At 37.9% G+C, this 19538-nt stretch overlaps 1 protein-coding gene across 2 annotated transcripts in view; it reads left to right on the top strand.

The window, feature by feature from the left end:
- Positions 1 to 19538, top strand: part of pde4ba (phosphodiesterase 4B, cAMP-specific a) — a 204887-nt gene that overhangs the window by 39551 nt on the left and 145798 nt on the right. For both annotated transcript variants that reach the window (XM_055214348.2, XM_055214349.2), the window contains exons 2-3: positions 677 to 772; positions 11577 to 11818. In XM_055214348.2, the coding sequence (XP_055070323.2) occupies positions 731 to 772; positions 11577 to 11818 (284 nt within the window). In that variant the 5' untranslated portion in view covers positions 677 to 730. The remainder of the gene's footprint in view (positions 1 to 676; positions 773 to 11576; positions 11819 to 19538) is intronic.

Below are 19538 nucleotides of genomic sequence, written 5' to 3'. Positions count from 1 at the left end.
CCATACAAAAGACACATATGCTGCCAGAGACTTCTATACGCCTTTTTTACTGACCCAGTTCGATGGCTCACTGACAGTGGTGATAAAATATAAACTCTTACTTACCATTTAGACTTGACAGGCAATCTAAATCCTTCTTTGGTTAACGTCAGTATAGACGGGCTGCTTGGAGTACCTAGAACAGACAGGTTAAGAAAGTGATGGTCAAATCAATAGAATCTGGTTATAGAGTGACGCCTTTCTGGCCTTCAGCTCTTGAGTGACAGCTTAAAGCTTCCTTGTTCCCTCGGGCTGGACTGTCTGTCATATATATTGATTCGAGCACAGATTTGGCTTATGGTTTGACAAGAGCCTTAAAAACAGCTACGTAAATACTGAAGAGAAAACGCTGGCATTGGTTGCAGACAGACTCAGCCAATCTACTACACACAGCTGAGTTCATTTATGTTTACTTAGGGTATCAAAATGTTTACTTTATAATTTTCAATATTTCATCCTGTAGATGTGTTTTTAGGATTAGTTTGTTTTTTATTCCATTTATTCTTGTTGTGTTGAATTGCGCTTAAAGCACTCAATATTTGTACAGCTTCAATTTACAACAACAGCACAAAAATGTTATTATTTCTCTTCTCTTTTAAAGATGACGTTTGACAGGTTTGTGTTTTTGTATTTGCAGGAGTGTCAGTGGAGCAGGCCTGTACGGGACGGTTGGAGGAAGACTTTGCAGAAGATGAGGAAGAGCCGGAGCGTTCTTACTGTGTCACCCAATGAGGTGAGTTTCAAGGCATCACAAGATGCAACTCTAAGGGGCTGGACACACCAAAACTTTTAAACGCGGCTGAAAACACCTTGAGGACACCGAATGCCAGCTGTTTTTCAGCTGAGTGCCAGCTTTCTTCAGATGAGCGCTTCGGTAGCTGTGGTAATGTCCCGCCCCTCCTCCACTGTGATTGGGCGGCCGTGTGAAAACTGACATTGACGAGCGGAGCTTTTCTTCCAAAGTTGAACATCTTTCAACTCTTGGTGCTCAGCGCGGAAGAAAACCGCTAGCTGCTGGCTTATTTGAAAAACGCTGAGTTTCCATCGAAATGAATTGAAAACATGCGCCTGCCGCGGGCGTAAAAGCGTTGGTGTGCACGCCCCCTAATGCTGCGTTCAGACCAGCCGCAGTAGAGGAGTAAGGTGCAAGTGATTTTAATGATAAGTCAATGTGAAGACGCGTTGCCGCACGTCTGGAGGTTTCGCGGCGCGAATGAGGTGTTTAGTGATTCCGCCTCATTAGCGCATCTTGTTCGCGAGTTGGAAAATTTTTACTTTGGCGGAAAAACAAGCCGCGTTAACCAATCAGTAGCTTGCTGTAGGAGCTTGCAGTAGTGACGTGATTACAGGAGTCGCAGAAGCCCCTTCCAAGACGCGAATTTTCGCATGAATGTCTCAATGACTAGAATTTCACGCGCGAATGAAGCGTGGAAACTCAAAATGTGCTAGCGGCAAACTAGCGGCTGCGCGAGTGATTTACATGTTACGTCAATGCAAAGCCCCGATTAAGCATCCTGCGCCACAGTACTAATATCATTAATATCATTGATATTGTCATTAACATTAATTACAATGGATTAAAATTGGAAAGGAAGTGTGATACAAACCACACAAAATAAGTCTGACAACAGGCCTATTTGGTCTTTCAAGGTGTGTTTGTAAAAGATGTGGTTTGTAAAAGATGGGGCTGTGAGGACCAGGCTCTCAGAAACTCTCTATCGAATGACGCGGATCGCGCGGTGAAAATGCCGCATTCCGCGCGAATTGAGCGTTGCCGCGGGAAACGTGCGAGTTGAAAAATCTGAACTTCGACAGATTTCTGCGCTGAGTTAACCAATCAGGACCTTGCTGTAGTAGTGACGTGATTACAGGAAGCGAGCGGAGTCTCAGCGGAGTCGCAGAAGCCCCTCCCATGACGCGAATTTCCGTGTGAATAACTGTGTCCCAATTCAAAGTCTGCGACCTTCTAAGGACGTATTTTAAATCCGATTGCATATCAGTTCTCTTCGCGAACTTCTGAGGCTGCCACCTTGAAAGACCGAGTGCTCGCCTTTTAAGGTCGCATGCTTAGAAGGTCACAGCCCTTGAATTGGGACACAGCTAATGTCTCGAATGACTAGAATGTCACTCGCGGCTTTCACGTGCGAATGAAGTGCGTAAACTCAAATGTTCAAGCGTCCAACTACGCAGGAACAGCACATTTTTGCCGCCTCTACCGTGGCTGGTGTGAATGCCCCATAAGGAACATAGAAGGAGCGGGGCTTGCAAGCATGCTTCTTTTCATCGTGGGAGCTATGTTGCGTTTTGATGTTTGATCATTTCCATCGCAAAATAGATGCCATAAGCTGACCAAATGGGTTTTTGCTTAATGCCTTTAGGTTTGTAATAGGGATGTGCATGTATGTCATTTTTTCATTTTGATTAATCCATAGGTCTGAAAAACGAGTACTCAATTAACTGGGGGCGGGGCAATCAAAAGGCTTAAAAATAAAATATAAAAAAACTCAAATAAGTTAATTTTAATTAATTAAATGTTTTTAACTGAAACCTCTAACAGAAATAGCTGCGTGATGAAATGCAACTAAAGGATTAATACAGTGGTTCTCAAACTGGGGGCCGCGAGATGGTGCCAGGGGGGCCCCAGTTTTATATGACATTTTATAAAATAAAAACCATTTATCATGAATTCTGTGCAATTAAACCTAGAAAAATAAGGCTACTAACCAACAGTACTACTTTGTATCATTCAATATGTTTTGCTTAATTAAAAGTTGAGTTTTAGAAGTTTTTTTGTCATAAATTTTCTTTGGGGGGGCCGCGAAGCAATGTGCCATACACAAGGGGGGCCGCACGTTGAAAAAGTTTGAGAACCACTGGGTTAATAAACACAAACTGAAGCGATTTCTATATGACGCACTCTACATAATATTTAGCCTCGATACAACATCAGGGTTCCCACGGGTCCTTGAAATCTTTGAAATTTTGTGAATCTGGGGGAAAATTCAAGGCCATTGAAAGTTTTTGAAAATATACATCCATAGATACAGGTCATTGAAAGTGCTTGAATCTATTTTATACAAGAAGTTTTCTGGGAAAAAAATCTATATTATTCCCTGTGTAGTGTTGGATAATATCATAAAAATTCTAGACTTTTTAAGCACACGTGAAAATTTTTTCGCTTTAAATCTTCTGTATGCGAATGTTGATTCATACCAAAATGCTTTTTTGCATAGTTGTGTTTGACAAATGAAAACGTCTCGGGTTACATATGTAACTGTTGTTACCTGAGAAGGGAACGAGGCGCTGCGTCTCCCGTGCCATACTTCCTGCGTCCTTGTAACCCCGTCTTTGGCAATATTTCAGATAGCGATGTACTTCCTGACCCCCGCGTCACCCTGTCTTGGTCGTTAAGCCTCACCATTGGTTGAATTTGATATACACATTCAGACGCACTTAACCTTGGAGGCGTCCCCAAAGTGTCACTTCAGTGACTCAACGCAAGTTCCCTCGAAAGGGAACTGTAACAATGTATCTTTAAAGGTAACACAATGTAACCGTGCTCTCACTTGAAATGTGTCCCCACATTTAGTCCTTGAATGTGAGGGTATTGGACCTGAAAAGTCCTTGAAAGGTCATTGAATTTGAAGTTAACTAAGGTGTGGGAACCCTGAAAGAAACACAGATGAGACGTTGAAAACAGCAAGTTGTTATGCAGTGACAGTGGGCGTCAGTCTGCATGTGCACTGCTGGCAAGGCAACTCGCCAGGCTACATCGAGCGCATGCAGCACAGATGCAAACAGGATGCTTGAGTGATAAGGATGATTTAATTATTTGTAAATACAGCAGACAAAACATTGTTCCCAATAAGTCACTAGAGGTTTCTAAACCCAACATAAAGAATGCATTGTTATTAACCCTATCATAGATCTAATATTATACAACAGTTCTTTCTGGTTCTCGAATCTGATTGGCTAAGAGCTATGCGATATTGTGCTGATAACGGCACTGTAACCGCTTCACCTTTCGTATTATTCCGCCACCTAGTGAATGGAGGTCCTAAGCAGGCTCATCTCTGAATGGAAAAACACAGACGCGCGGTTTGAATCACGCTCCGTGTGTCTCATTAGTTTACTAGCTCATAAATCAGTCTGTGAATCGGAAGTTATTATTCCGTTAAAGATCAGTGTTCTTGGATGTTACGTTAAAGTTAACGGGAGAAATGTCTTGTCACATCGTGTGGACGATTAACACTTGGAAAGAGGAATATAGACACTCGTTTTTTTCTGGAGCTATATTTCTTATCAGAACGCGAAAACACCGTGGAACTGCAGGTAAGCACCCCAGCTTTTAAATGTGGACATTGATAATTTACTTTATCGTGACGTGACTATTAAAACATGTTATGAGATATCGCCACTGGTATATTTATAAGCAGCATGCAAAAACATCTCTCTGACACTTATAAAAAAACGTTTTGTATAGTACTGACAAGAACAAAGTTTAATAATAATAATCGAGTGCTCGTATCACGTTAAGAATAAATGAGAACGCAATAGTAACGTTATACAAATAGTTTTATTAACTTTTACCTCGCGCCAAAACAATAACAACACAAAAGACACTAAATATGAATAAAAAAACAAGTAATAGTTTGATCATGACACCAAATACTGCTGATTTGATCTCATTTTGACCATCATAAACAAACAAGGCCAACATGAGAGCCGGGGAATCCCTGTCAGAGATAAAACCCAGAGAGGGCCGTGGTCAGCGGGGCGATTGAACACTGACGTCCGCTCATGCTTTGGTTCTCATTCGTACCGAATCTCACTAAGCAAACGTTCAAACAGGCGCTATCTTTACTAATCGACTGCAGATTTAAATATAATACATATACATTCTCGACTGAACTAATCTTAAAACTACACTTTGTGACCAAGAAACGGTAATATAAAGTAACGGCTTTTCCGTCCATTGAGTTGTTATGAGCTTTAAAGCAGCCGAAATTTTACCTGTCATTCTGGCCACCCTCAAATCTGTAGTAGTTCTCAAACAAAGAGGCTTTTAAAATAACTCCGTTGTTGTTTTCTAGTTTTCGTTTTTCAAACGTGTGCCGTCGAACTGTTGTATAAAAGCAATATCGCTTTCGGAGTCGTGTGATATAGCTCTATATCATCACGGCTGTGATTGCCTCCGGCACTCGGCCTGCGGCCTCGTGCCTCTGGCCTAATCACAGCCGTGATGATATAGAGCTATATCACACTCCTACTCGAGCGATATTGCTTAAATAATGTTTTACCACTGCCCTGATTAAGTTTTACATATCGCTACTAAGAAATAAGAGCTTTTAGACAGTAGCCTGAATTTGTAAGCTGTGAGGCAGGTGGAAAGTAATTGAAACAGTGTGTGTTTTAATCTCTGGCGTTTCTGCTCTACTATTGGTTGGGTTTTTATGAGATGGCACAGATCCAGACGAAGTGCCCCAGATCTTCTCAACCTTTGTGCTTAGCCTTCCTCTCTGCCCTCTTGTTTGCTGTGGCTCCTGCTTTTGCTCCCTGCCTGGCAGACGGTAAATGTCACACACTGATGCTTGACAAGCTCCCTTGTAAGCAGCAGGATGTGCGATAAAACGCATGTGTGATGTTTGTCTAATCATGTTTTGGCGCTCATCTGATCCAGCTACTGATTTAAGTGACATGAATGTCAAGCACAGTAGCAGCTCTCTCTTTATCACCTTTAAAGGCTCTCTAAGCGAATAATGTGCGACGTCACTTCCTGTTGATGTTTGAACTGTTTTCAAACAAACGGAGCGTAGCTAACGCCTCCCCCTCCCTCTCCCGTCCGTGCTTTCATGAACGCGCCCAACCCCCACCCCCAAATCCTTCTTGTCGTTTATTGGCTGGAAAACTTTGTTATGTTTTGTTGTGCTAGGTTTGGCCACTATGTTGATATTGCCGTTTGTCAGGCCTGAGCTGTCTACAGAGATCGCGGAGATGTTTGCTGTATGTAACAAAAAATGTTTTATGGTCTAAAACGCGTCAATTCGCTTAGAGCGCCTTTAATGGTCCTCAGCTCTGGGATAATTGGAGTAACTATTGTGTACACTAAATACTAAGGTTTTATTTAAGCTAGTATGTCCATGAAGATATTTACTACCATAAATATATAAAAAAGTTACTTATCGTTAGTAATATGTCTCGCTAAGGACTTCTTTTGGCGATTTTCTCAATTCAACACAGTCGAACAGAGTCAAGCAACCATATGGTCAAAGGGTTTTCTCTGATTGCTTTGGATAATTTTAGTTTGAAGGAGAAAAGGTTGTCTGCCAAGCACAGGACCGTTTTATGACTCAGAGAGAAGCTGCATTAGTCTAATGAATAAAAAAAGGACAAGGTCTCAGGTGACTGCAGTCGCTGGTGGTGAGCTGACCGCAAAGAGTTTCCCGAGAACGGGGAATCTCGGGAGGTCACCTCGGTCACTCCTCGTCTGGTTGATTTCTTCCATCAGAGGTGGGCCAGTCTTCTTAGGAAACGTTTGGATCAGTCAGAGCGATCTCATTTTGAAGGCAGCGTTTTCTGGAGGTTGCATTTGTCAGCCTCGTGCACCATCAGTGTTTATTATTCCAGGTCTTGTTACAGAAAAGTAACCATTACATCTAAAAGCAAGAATTAAATTATAGTGATTATGTGTCTTACGAGGAACAAATTAAAGAACCTGACAAAAAGCAACCTTCGAAGGACGCTGAGACATGATGAGCTCAGAGATGACATCTTCTGCACAATCTTTGTCTTCTGTCTGAGTTTTTTTGTTTGTTTTTTGTTTAAGCCCTGTGTGACATCAATCATTGTACAAGTCACCTCCAGCAGTGAAGATGTTTTGTGAGAAGAAACATGCTCAAATAAATCGTGTCTTTAAAATTGAAATTCTGCCTTCATTTACTCTCATGTTTTTCCAAAGCCATATGTTGTTTTTTATTCTGTGGAAAATAGAGGATTGGAAATTCAGCTTCATTCAGTTAGAATGGGAATATTCTTAAAGGATGGGACAACATACCAAAGCTTCTATAATTGTCCTTACCGTATATGTGCGTTAAAGCTCACGTAACACATGCTGTTTCTGTATTTCTGATGTTAATCCGGAGTACCTATAGAGTAGTATGACATCCTTTATATCTCCGAAAAGTCTTTAGTTTAATCAGATTTATAAAAGAAAGATTAGCTTTACAGAATCTTTCCGATAACGTACGAAAAATGAAGGAGGAGTTACTACCGCGGGTGGAGCGAGTACGAGTCATGCAACACTATACAACACTGTTTAACTTATGATTCACTACATGTTCGTGTCATTTATATAATATGCATGCGCCTATTTCCAACATAAGACAGAAGTCTTACTTACTGCATGCAACTCATGACCCGGTTTTGAAAATCCAGCGCATCAAACACACACGCAAAACTCCGCTGCTACCCCGGAAAATAAACTATATATCCATTGTTTTCATAAGGCTGGATTTCTTCTCCTTACATCCAAAAACACAATTCTTCTTTCGTGCCATTGTTGAGTTTTGAAATTAAACAAAGCTGTGTGGCGTGATAAGATGTTTGCAAGTTGTAGCGTCTCCAGCTGATTGACGGGTGGGCGGGGATTTCCGAGAGAAGTGCCCATATAAAGAAGTGATACGTATAGAAAACCCCTGAAATGTCAGCTGGACCTCACCACCATGTCATCCAAAATGTTGATGTCTTTTTTTGTTCAGTCGAGAAAAAATTATGTTTTTTAAAGAAAACATTCCAGGATTTTTCTAATTTTAATGGACTTTAATGGACCCCAATACTTAACAGTTTTAATGCAAAATTGACTAATCCTTTAAGAAATTTTAACCTTTCTGTGGTGAAAAATCTCTGTTCCTGTCAGGTTTATTGTAAATATTGTAAATGGCTTTCGGCATGACTCATCCACACAATCTCGTATGTGATGCGAAGGATGGCAAATTGTTCCCTACATTCATAGCAAATATTGCCAAGCACACCATTACATTTTGGCCTTTCATTTGTGACGGCCCCTGTTAAAGGTTCAAGGAACATTAGACGCTGTTTGTCAAAGCCGTGAAGAAAAATCCTGTTTATATAGGACAGTGTAGGCGTGTTTTTCTTGTCTTACAATCTAGAACTTTGCATCTGACTGTTGAAGGAGGTTTTTACCAGCTCATGTCCTCAGTGTTTCTTTTCACATGAAGCTCTGTTCGGTTGTTTTGTTGTTGTTGTGGTCCCTGACAGATAAAGCAGAAATGTACTGTAACTCTTCATCTCTGAAGACAACTTCTCAGCTTTAGTATCAGTTGTTGGCGAGTTCTTCTCCCAAGCTTGCACATCTTGCTCTTACTACCTACCACTGTTTGACACATGTGTATGTCAATGTGTGTCGTTTCTGGCAATAAAGATTTATTTATTATATTTTGTTCATACAGTATATACACTTTCTAAAAAATCCTGGGTTATTTTCAACCCAGTGTAGGCTTGAACACTGCAAAAAATGACTTTCTTACTTAGTATTTTTGTCTGGTTTTCAGTAGAAATATCAAAAAATTCTTAAATTAAGATGCTTTTTCTTGATGAGCAAAATGACCTAAGTAAATAAGTCTAGTTTTAAGACAAATAATATACAATATAAGTGAAACTGTCCTTAAAACAAGCAAAATTATATGCCAATGGGGTGAGAAAAAAAATTGTGAAATAAGATTTCTTTTTTATTAAACACTTAATTCAAGTAAAATTTTCTCACCCCATTGGCAGATATTTTTGCTTGTTTTAAGCACAAATTTTTGTCTAAAAACTAGTATTATTTTCGTAGGTCATTTTGCTTATCAAGAAAATAAATCTTGATTTAAGAATTTTTAGATATTTCTACTGAAAACAAGACAAAAATACTAAGTTAGAAAGTCACTTTTTGCAGTGAAAAGGGACAATCCCAATATGTTGAGTTGTAATTAGACCTATGCTGGGTTGTTTTAAACCAGTGTTGGGTCAAATGTAAACATTTTCTGGGTTTATTTAAATTCTGGGTGTCTTCAGGAGTTTACATGTTTCATGTTTTTGTATGTGATTGTTAGAATTAAATGTTGTTACAGACCTATTATCTACTGTTCATAATCTGCACATTTTTAATATATATGCGCTACTCATATTAACACTACATTTTTATTAACAACAGACATTATGTACAGTAGATGATAATAGGTCTGTAACAACATTATTATTTATTTTTTATTTATTTATATATAATATTGAATATATAAAAATATAATAAAGAATATATAAAAATTTAAATAAAAATGCAATTTAAACCATCAAAATTTCACAAAAATAAGAAGCTACATTTAAAAATTTTGTATAGCTTTAAACTCACTAACCAAACATTGGGTAGTCCATATTTAACCCAACGTTGTGTTACAACCCAACCCAAGTTGGGTCAATCCCCCCCCCCCCCCCCCCCGTTTTTTTGTATATACACATGTAAATGTTTCTTAAACACATACATGAATGTGTGTGTGTGTGTGTGTTTATATATGCAAAATAATTACACACACTGCACATTTATTATGCAAAAAAAATAACTTTTATTGTGTATGCGATTAGTTGTGATTAATCTTTGCCCTGCACCTATATACATTTTTTATATAAAAATCTTGTAGCAGCACTACATATATGCAAAAGAATATGCACATCACACCTAAATATAAAGTTTCATATACGGTGATACAAAAACTAGTATCTGAGCCAATATAAGAATATTTTGTGTGATATTCAGCATTTCAGTTTGCTGGTTGAATGTCTGGATTTGTTTTAGGCTTAATGAAATTTCTAATGCACAGCTATAGGCATCAGGTTGGGTCCTAAATGATTAAGATTATTCATATATAATTGGCCCTGTTTTTGTATTCTGCACAAATGTGACCCAGGATCACCAGTCGTAAGGGTCAAATTTTTTAAATTTGAGATTTATATGAAATAGCAGAATATGAAGCTGAATAAATAAACAGCTCTCCATTGATGTGTTTGTTAGGATTGAACAATATTTGGCAGCTATTTAATACAACTATTTAAAAATCTGGAATCTGAGGGTGCAAAAATTCGAAATATTGAGAAAATCGCCTTTAAAGTTGTCCAAATGAAATCTTTAGCAACACGTATTACTAACATATTACACGTATTGCTAATGATGAATATAGCATTTTCATAAATTTTTTATATATTAACAGTAGGAAATATACAAAATATCTTAATGATCTTCACTTAATATTCTAATAATTTTTGACATAAAAATAGATAATATTGACCCATGTATTGTTTGCTATTGCTACAAATATGCCTGTGCAAATTATGACCATGGTCCATTGTCACAAATCTTGAATCTAATATGTATTTAATTTTTTTATTTATATGGTATTTTTTCTTTTTCTTTATTATTGTAACTAGTCAGTAAGACTACAGATTTTGTCTGATATTTCTGTTTTTCGGTTGCCCTGATGGAAAGGGATTGGCGCCCTCTAGTGGTGTGTAAATCTAATACAAAGCTATCTCTTATCCACTCAATAGTGGTCTATAAAACTGTAAAAAAAAGTATTTTATTATGCTATTCATCTCACTGGCAGTTGTTTTGCTTTGGCATGAACATAATAACCAATCAAAGTCCATGCTGATGCAAAGCAAAAAAAAAATCTCTGAAAGCCAATGTTGACATTTTAAATCACCTTACCCCAATAGAATCTGGACCTTCTTTTGATAGACCCGCCCCACACATACGTAACCCAGGCAACGATGTCGAGACACGCCCCTTACTGCTATTTGGTTACAAGTGTGTTTTGGTGCTCGGCCCGACTCCCTTTTCCAAAGCGTTTCTCAAAAATCGTGCACCCTGCCTTTAAGAAGCTTGGTATCTTTTATTCATTTTATATTGAATTATGTTTTGTCATTTGGTGTGAGATTTACTGTGTGTCTTATTCCAAAGGCAACTCTGTATTTACAGTCAGTTCTAAACACATGCGTTTTTAAGGCAATCACATGTAAATGCCATGTGACAAATCAAAGTGAAGGGTAAAAAATCATGGTTATTCTGATTGGCTAATGGCACGTACAAGAATGAATACAATGGCAAACTCTTCAGTAGGGAATATTGATTTTACATCAAAAGCAGCAGATGGAAAATCCATTTCAGTTTCAATACTTTTCCTAAAAATAATTGTGAATCGTTTGCTAGACATCCATCAAAATATAATCAAAAATATATTTATCATATTATATTGACATATTTGTGTGTTTTGCTTGTAACTTGTAAAACCTTGCATTTTGTCATAACATACAGATACATTTAATGGCTGTCAATGAATAAAGAAATAACTAGAAAATAATAGAAAATAATTATGACATCTACCAGCTAACTAACCAAAGCTTGATTTGCTGATGCAACTTGCCATTTTAGTTATTCAAATATTCTGTAGACTCATACGAACACCATTTTTTCTGCTTTCTCTCTCTAGCTCCAGGACAGCAAGGAGCCTCCAGACTGCAGACTTAGTGAATCTTTCACGTCTTCAGGTTGCACATTAGGGTTGGACCTACGCCGGAGGTGTCGTCGTTTGTCTGGTAACCTGCAGTTGCCTCCTTTGTCATGGAGGCAGATGGAGAGATCACGCAGTCCAGATGAAGAGTTCATAGCGAGACCGACCACCCTGCCCTTCATCACCCCTCGCATTGACATCACACCTGTGGACTCTGATTGGTGAGTTCAGTCTATTCATTTCCTTTAGGTTCATCCATTTAACTGAGGCAGGGAAATAAATTAAGCAAAACGTGCCTTTTATAATACTCGGATGTAACATTTATTCCTGAAATGAATAAATGAAAGCATTCATGGATGAAAATATACACTATTAAAGGAATATTCCACTTTTATAAAATTAAAATCCTGTTCAATAACTCACCCCTATGTCATCCAAGTTGTTTATGTCTTTATTTCTATTTAGTTGAGAGAAAATTAAGTTTTTTTGCAGAAAACACTTCAGGATTTTTCTCAATTTTACAGACTTTATTGAACCCCAACACTTAAATATGCTGTTTTAACACAGCTTCAAAGAGCTCTAAACGATCCCAAACGAGGAATAAGGGAATTATCTAGCGAAACGATTGTCATTTTCGGAAATAAAAATAAAAATATGCACTTTTAACCACAACTTTTTTATTGGGTAAGCACGTTGAAAGGTAACGTGTCACATATGTGAAACACACATTTGCGGACCATTTTAAACGGACACAAAGACATTAATTAGTATAATTTCACATATAACAACGTCGGAACGCTCCTATTTCTCCACACTTGTAAACACTGGGGTGGTTGTTTAGTTTCGCATACGTCATGCGTGACCTTTCGATGTGCGTACACAATACGTAAGGTCGCGCAAAATGAGATGATGTGGTTTAAAAGTGCATATTTTATATTTTTCTTGCCGAAATGACAATAGTTTTGCGGATTGTTTGGAGCTGTATTCAAACTGTAAACTGTTGAGGTCAAATAAAGTCAATTAAATTGAGAAAAATCCTGGAATGTTTTCCTAGAAAAAAAAAATATTTCAAATGAACAAAATAAGACATCAAAATTTTCGTCTAAATTATCGTGATTTTTTATAAGAGTGGTAATATAATTTGTTTTACCTTTATTTTACCAGGAAGTCTCATTGAAATTAAAAATGTTTTTTATAAGTGAGACCTGGCCAAGGTAGCAACCATACATAAACAACATATTAAAATGCTACATACAAGGTAGCAGCCATACATAAACACAACAGAGTAAATACATACAATCATGCAAAAATCATTTAAATCAAAAACACCAAATTTTTTATGATGGTCTTAAATGTATGTATTGATATACATGTTTCTAGTTTTCTAAAGATAAAATACTGTCCTTTATTAATAGATTAATAATAATTTCTGACACTGATGAATAGGGTTTACACTAGATCACAGGTGGTAAAAGTAATGTCATGTTTTTTCTCTTTTCTATTGAACTAAGCAAATGTATTTATTTTCATTAAATTATTTCTACTTTATGTTATAGCCAATGACTAAACCCTTAACCAACTTTTTATAGTTAATGATCTGTAAGAATGTGGCTTTATTAGTGCTGTTCATTGAACTTTTTTGACATTTCAGTATAAAGTGTTTCAATGCTACAATATATGGTGTAAAAACATGTGAGTGCTGCCCTCTTCAGGTTGAATGTTGGTTACTGCAGTTATATTTTATTATGACGTGACGTAAGCAGGTTCATGCTCACCACGCCTTGTTACGATCTCACCACACCCTTGGTATGAGCTCAGTTTGCCCCCTCAATCTCCGTAGGGGTCTACCCACTTTTCTTGCATTTTTCAAATATTGCCAGTGGGTGGAGTCAGGCTCTGACCATGTGTTTAGTTAATCTTCAAGTGTAAAAAGATGTTTTACAGTGTGGTTAAAAAACCTAGTCTGCTAAACCTAAGACAGCAAATTTACTTAAGTGTGAAATTCCATTTTGAGTCGTAAGATATAAAGTGTCTACAAAGTAGCAAATGGCTTTTATGATATTGCATGCCTGAGCATCTGTGCATTACATATACCACAACATTATGGAAATCACAATTGCTGCACTGAGAAATTAAATAATTGGCTTCTAGTTTGGATGATTTACAATCCAGATGCTCAATTTTGTTGTTGCCTAGAGGAGAGTGGAATCTGTTTGGGTGAGGTTGTCAACACTGCAACAGCTGGTTTTAATTTATCATTCAGTTTGTTTGTCTGTCAGTAAGTTTTTAAGTGACATGAAAATATGATGCCCCTATGGGACCTTACCGAATGTCAAAAGAGACTAACGCACACATGTGTAGGTAAACATAGTGATAAATTGTTTTTGGTGCACCCGCTCTCTTCTTCACTGTATATGATAATGTTTACCTTTGGATATCATTCAAATACAGACTGAGTAGTTGTTGTTGTACTTTACGCCAGTGGAGGGCAGCATTGAGAGTCAAATAAAGCAGTCTTCTGTGCATCTAAGCATTAATAAACCATATATACATTTGTGAGCATCTGCCCCTGGTAACACAACAGTCCCACATTTATCATATACTGTAATATATTCATGTAGGCCATTTAGTTACATGACTCTTTTAGATGTATTGTTATATATATGATGGTGATATAACATGTTCTTTATGCTTGTAGTTCACTCCCAAATGCATATTTGGTCATTATATTTATTCCAATGCATAGTATCCAAAAAAGCGAACAAGCTCCAAAACATCATAAAAGCACTTTTTTTATAAATGTCTATACAGTGTGCTCTAAATTCTTTTAAAAACATAACAGATCATTGTGTGTGTGAGGAACAGACTGAAATGTAGGTTATTACACATTGTATGGACTGTTTTAATGATACAGTATATGCTTTTTATAGACGGTTTCAGCAGTAACAACATAAACACGCAGCATTCGCGGTCATCACGTAACTTCCGGTACACTTTGCGAAGAATAAATAACAACAAAGGACTTTTAAAGTAGTTTATTTATATAACAAGTATAATAAACAACACATAGATTACATAGGAACCCAAAACATTTGTTATTTTCGACAAGGTATTTGTTGAAGAGTTCCATTTCAGCAACTAGTCAGACCATTAAACAAACAGAAACCGGAAGTAAATGTCGGTATCAGACGCTTATCGAGTCACCGCACGTGCGCCCGATGAAACGGTCTATATGCTTTCCATTTTGGAGCTTGATATAGCCGTGGTCACTATGAGAGACGTCCAATAATATGTTAAAGTTCACCTATTTCATCGCTAAAAACAATGTTCTTTTATGTATTTGGTATAATACAATGTGTTTGCATAGATTTAGGGCCCTATAAAATCCGTTTAATTTTTTCCCAAATTCCGTTTAATTTTTTCCCAAATTCCATTTTCTCCGTTTTAATTTTTGCAAATTCCGTTTTATCCGTTTTAATTTTTGGCAATTATATTTTTTACCCTTTAAGTTTATTTTAGTCATAAAAAGAGTGTGCCTCAATGTCAATGATAAAAATGTAAATGATTTGGGGAAAAACTGGATAACAGGATTACTTAATGACTATAAAAGATGCATTTACACACGCACACGCGCGCGGGCACACACACAACTCAATTCAATGCATTGTTTAGTGTTGTTGCAGGAGGCTACAACAAGGTGTCAAAGCAGTGGTGCCTTCAGAAGTGCCTTAAACACATCAATCCAGCGGAACACGATCCATATTTTATTAACAATCGCTTGAAATGCATATAACTTTACAAACATACACAGGATAGTGATCTGACTGAGGACAGCATGAGTACGTAGCTCTTTGCACATACGAGCGAAAGAGAGACAGAGAGCGGCGCCATGATGCAGATGATTATATTTTAAATGCGAGGGATAGTTAGTTTGCCTCAGCTCGCTTGAAATGCATAAAACTGAACAAAAACATGAGGATTTGTGTTCGCACTTCGGACAGATGCGTGAGCGCGTGCACGTGAGAGAGGTACAGTGAGACAGACGTGGATGAGAGAGAGTGCATGTATCTTTGCGCTCACCGTGAACAGAGTGTTGACAAAACTTCCAAAATATCACATAAAAGTCATGTGAGACCTGCTTGGAACGAAGTGCTTAGCGTCGAATTTCTTAATTTTTTCGCTGACGAAAGCAGAGTCGCGGAGAGCCACTTCGCCATGGTTTCAGTGTTTTGGAGGGGGTCTGAAACCCCCCAGACATACCTTCGTCTCCCACACAAAAACATAATTTTATTCAAAATATGTAAAATTCCGCAAAATTCTGCGTTAATACTAGATTCCGTGTTAATTAGCCAATTCCGCGATTCCGTGATCGCGGAAATTATAGGGCCCTATAGATTATGGTTAAATAACACATTATTTTCTACATACCGTACATTTTTGTAGCTATTTGAAAAGCTATGTGTCCCTGATTGGCCAGCTAATCCGTACATTGTAATTGGTGAGAATGCCTCTGTACCTTTTGCATATAGTTAAAGCAACACTATGTAGTTTCCATGTAAAAATGACTTACAACTCCCCCATGTGGTTGAAAAGCGCAACAGTGCAGCAACAGTACAATTTGTCCAGTTAAAAGTTGTTCTATCACAGAATTAATTTTAGAGACATTATTTAAAGGTAAAAAAAACTTCATAGTGTTGCTTTAACATGTACTTAGACACACTTACACACCAAAGGAAATGTAAAAATGTGAATCTGACAATAGGTGCTCTTTAAGTAAGGATTCCTAAAAATGCTTTACTTTTGTGTTCAATGGAAAAAATAACACCTGTTGCTCAATTGGTAGAGCAGGGCAAAGGTCATTCGATACCCAGGAAACATATTGATGATAAATGTACACTTTAAATACATGCATAGATGTACAGGACATGCAAATGCCCATTTGAATTAAGATCAACAGTATGCATTGTCAAAACTCACTGACATTATTGAAAGCAAGTGTAGGATTGTCATTAGGAAAGGCATGACTTTGGTTTAGCCACACACATATACTACTTTCTTTTGTACTTGTATATGTGTTTACCTGTGCACTCTTGCTCATTATGCACATGCATGCACAACGAAGCACTCATGTACTGTATACAGCGACATTCATTATCTGCCCCGCGAGCTCGTGCAGTTCTGCTCTTGTTAAAGCTGTCTGTTTGATGTGTGTGTCAGGAGATTCAGGAGACAGGGTTTGGGGAAAGTGCTATTTTTGCTGCACAATTATTTTCCCACTGACGTGACTCCGTTGCAGATTGATTTAGGTGCTCCCAGGTTGATTGTGGGATGGCTTTATGGGCCAGGCATAAGAAATGATGCTGGAGGACAGACACTACAGGTCACTGAGCGATCTGCCAAGCAAATTCATCTGTGACTTTACCCACTTTCTCTCGACGAAGAGTCATCTGTATATGGAGATATTTATTGTGGCTCTGGCATTTTGTGTGCACACAAAAAAAAGTTTGACAGAGAAAAATAGAGACTGATTTGTCAATGAAATCACTATGTCACACAGACTTTGGAAGAAGTCATTCAGAAATGCTATTACACAAATCTCCAGGGCAAAAGATCTCCTCTATGCTTTTGTGTCAAGGTCTGTTAAGCCTTAATCTGGAGCATAATGGGGAGGATGATGCAAAAACGTCTGGCTGTGTGACGTTAAACCACCTTAAAGGGGACGTGTGTAATTTCTGAAGCACCAATCGGGATTACAGAATGACATCATGCATACCCAAAGACAAAACATTCATTCATCTGCTTCATGTGGTGTTGAACATGTAGTGGTTGCAGTGCTGAAAATGTGAACTATAACAGAAGCTATTAAATTTCTTATCACCAAAATATGAAATGACATTTAATAGTTATGACGAAATTTTTGTGATCCTGACTATCGGGATGACGGACACTGAAATAAATCTAAGGTAGGCTCTAATGTGTGTGTACAAGAAGTGTGTGTGTGTGATCTTTCCCAGTCAGTGGTATTTTCTCATTACTCTGTGCCCTTTTCTGAGGAAGATTACAATCGTCTGTCTCAAAGGCTTTTGGTTTTTTTATTGATGGTGTCTTTCAGTGCTCTTAGTCGGTGAGTTTGAGACATGGCCTTTCATATGACCTGGAAATGGCATCAAACGAGAGGTATTATGGAGGCTGGATGCAAACACATACTGTACATAATGTACATAACAGTAATGAGGACTGCAATCTCATAGGGTAGAGAGGATTATATAAAATATCTTTAGTTTGACATGCTTCTATCTCAAAATGCGACGCTAAAATGTATGGGCCTCAGGACAAAATAAAAAGGGTGCAGACAAACTCCCATACACCCAGGACTGTAAATACAGGTGTTTAGCGGGTCACCCTTTGCAGTCCTCCGTGCCTATGTCTAAACTTAAGGGGTGGGGGGGGGGGGGGGTTCAACGGTATTTCATGCATTCTGACTTAATAACACAGTTTAAGTTGTTAATGATTTGGATTTCTCATGCTAAACATAGGCAATGTGTCAAAAAAGCAGTTGGACGTGTTACCAAGTATTTCTGTGCCGAATGCACTTCGCCAGGGTTCGTACAAGTTTCGGAAAGTTTATTTCGATTACGGGTCCAGCTGACGTTTCAGGGTAAAGCCATACGTATAACTTTTTTATGGGCACTTCCCCCGGAAAACCATGCCTACGCGTCAATCAGCGGGAAAATGAGAACCGAGGACGCTTAGGGTGTTTTCACACCTAGTTCGTTTGAGCCCTCCAAACGCTCTCAGATCAGTTCAGGGTGTATATGTAAACAAACCAAGTGATCTCAGACCCCCCTAAAAGGACGCTTTTGGGTTCTTTTGTGGTTCGATTTCTTTTTGATATGTGAAATCAATGAGGTCCCGGTCCGCTTTGCATGTCATTTGGACATTGTATCAAAATCAACTGCTGCACAGAAAGCTGGGATCTGAGTTCTTATGAAGTTGTGATGTGAACAAGAAAAGGTCTGAGATCACTTCAGTACCGAAGAGGACCAAAAAAAGGACTGGGTCCTCTTTTGAGTCCACTATATTGTGAACACCAAAAGGACTGAGGTCACATTCAGCTAGTTCCTTTTCTGGTTCACTTTAAGTGAACTGGGTTTGGTTCTTTTAAAATGAACTATATGTGAAAACAGGAATCACTTCACGCGACAGTTTTATTTTATATCAAACTCAACAATGGCACGAAAGAAGAAGTTTGTTTTTGGATGTAAGGAGAAGAAAGCCAGAATTATTGAAACAATGTATATAATTTGTTTATCTGGGGTATGTGTTTTGCGTATGTGTTTGTTTTTTATTTCATTGAAAAGTCCCAACCAGGTCATAAGTTGCATGCGGTAAGTAACTTCTGTGTTATGTTGGAAACAGGCGCGCAAGTGCATATTATATAAACGACACGAACATGTAGTGAATTATAAGTTATCCAGTCAGTGTTGTATAGAGTGTTGACTCGGACTCGCTCCTCCCGCAGCTCGTAACTCTTTCTTCCAAATTTTTTCCATACGTTATCGGAAAGACTCTGTAAAGCTAATCTGTCTTTTATAAATCTGATAAAACCAAAGACTCTTCTGAGATATGAAGGATGTACTACTCTATAGGTACTCCAAATAAACATCAGATATGCAGAAACAGCTAGTGTTTTGTGGACGCTTTAAAAGGTTAGATAATGCAAAAATTTTAATGTTGTCGTACAAACCCATAATGGCTTTTTTGTTTCTTCTTCAAACTTCAAAAGGGCTCAAAAGCATGAAAATAACAGGTTTGGCGAAAATAAACTAAAGCATAATCCATTATTTGATTAATGTTTTGACCAACAGTAAATCTGGCCAAATATAGCCAAACTTAAGCACAATTAAATTCTTATGATTTTAGCTGGACACGGTGTGTGTT

Source organism: Misgurnus anguillicaudatus, chromosome 8 (genome assembly GCF_027580225.2).
Source record: "Misgurnus anguillicaudatus chromosome 8, ASM2758022v2, whole genome shotgun sequence".
Classification (NCBI taxonomy): domain Eukaryota; kingdom Metazoa; phylum Chordata; class Actinopteri; order Cypriniformes; family Cobitidae; genus Misgurnus; species Misgurnus anguillicaudatus.
This window is presented reverse-complemented; position numbering and strand designations above follow the sequence as displayed.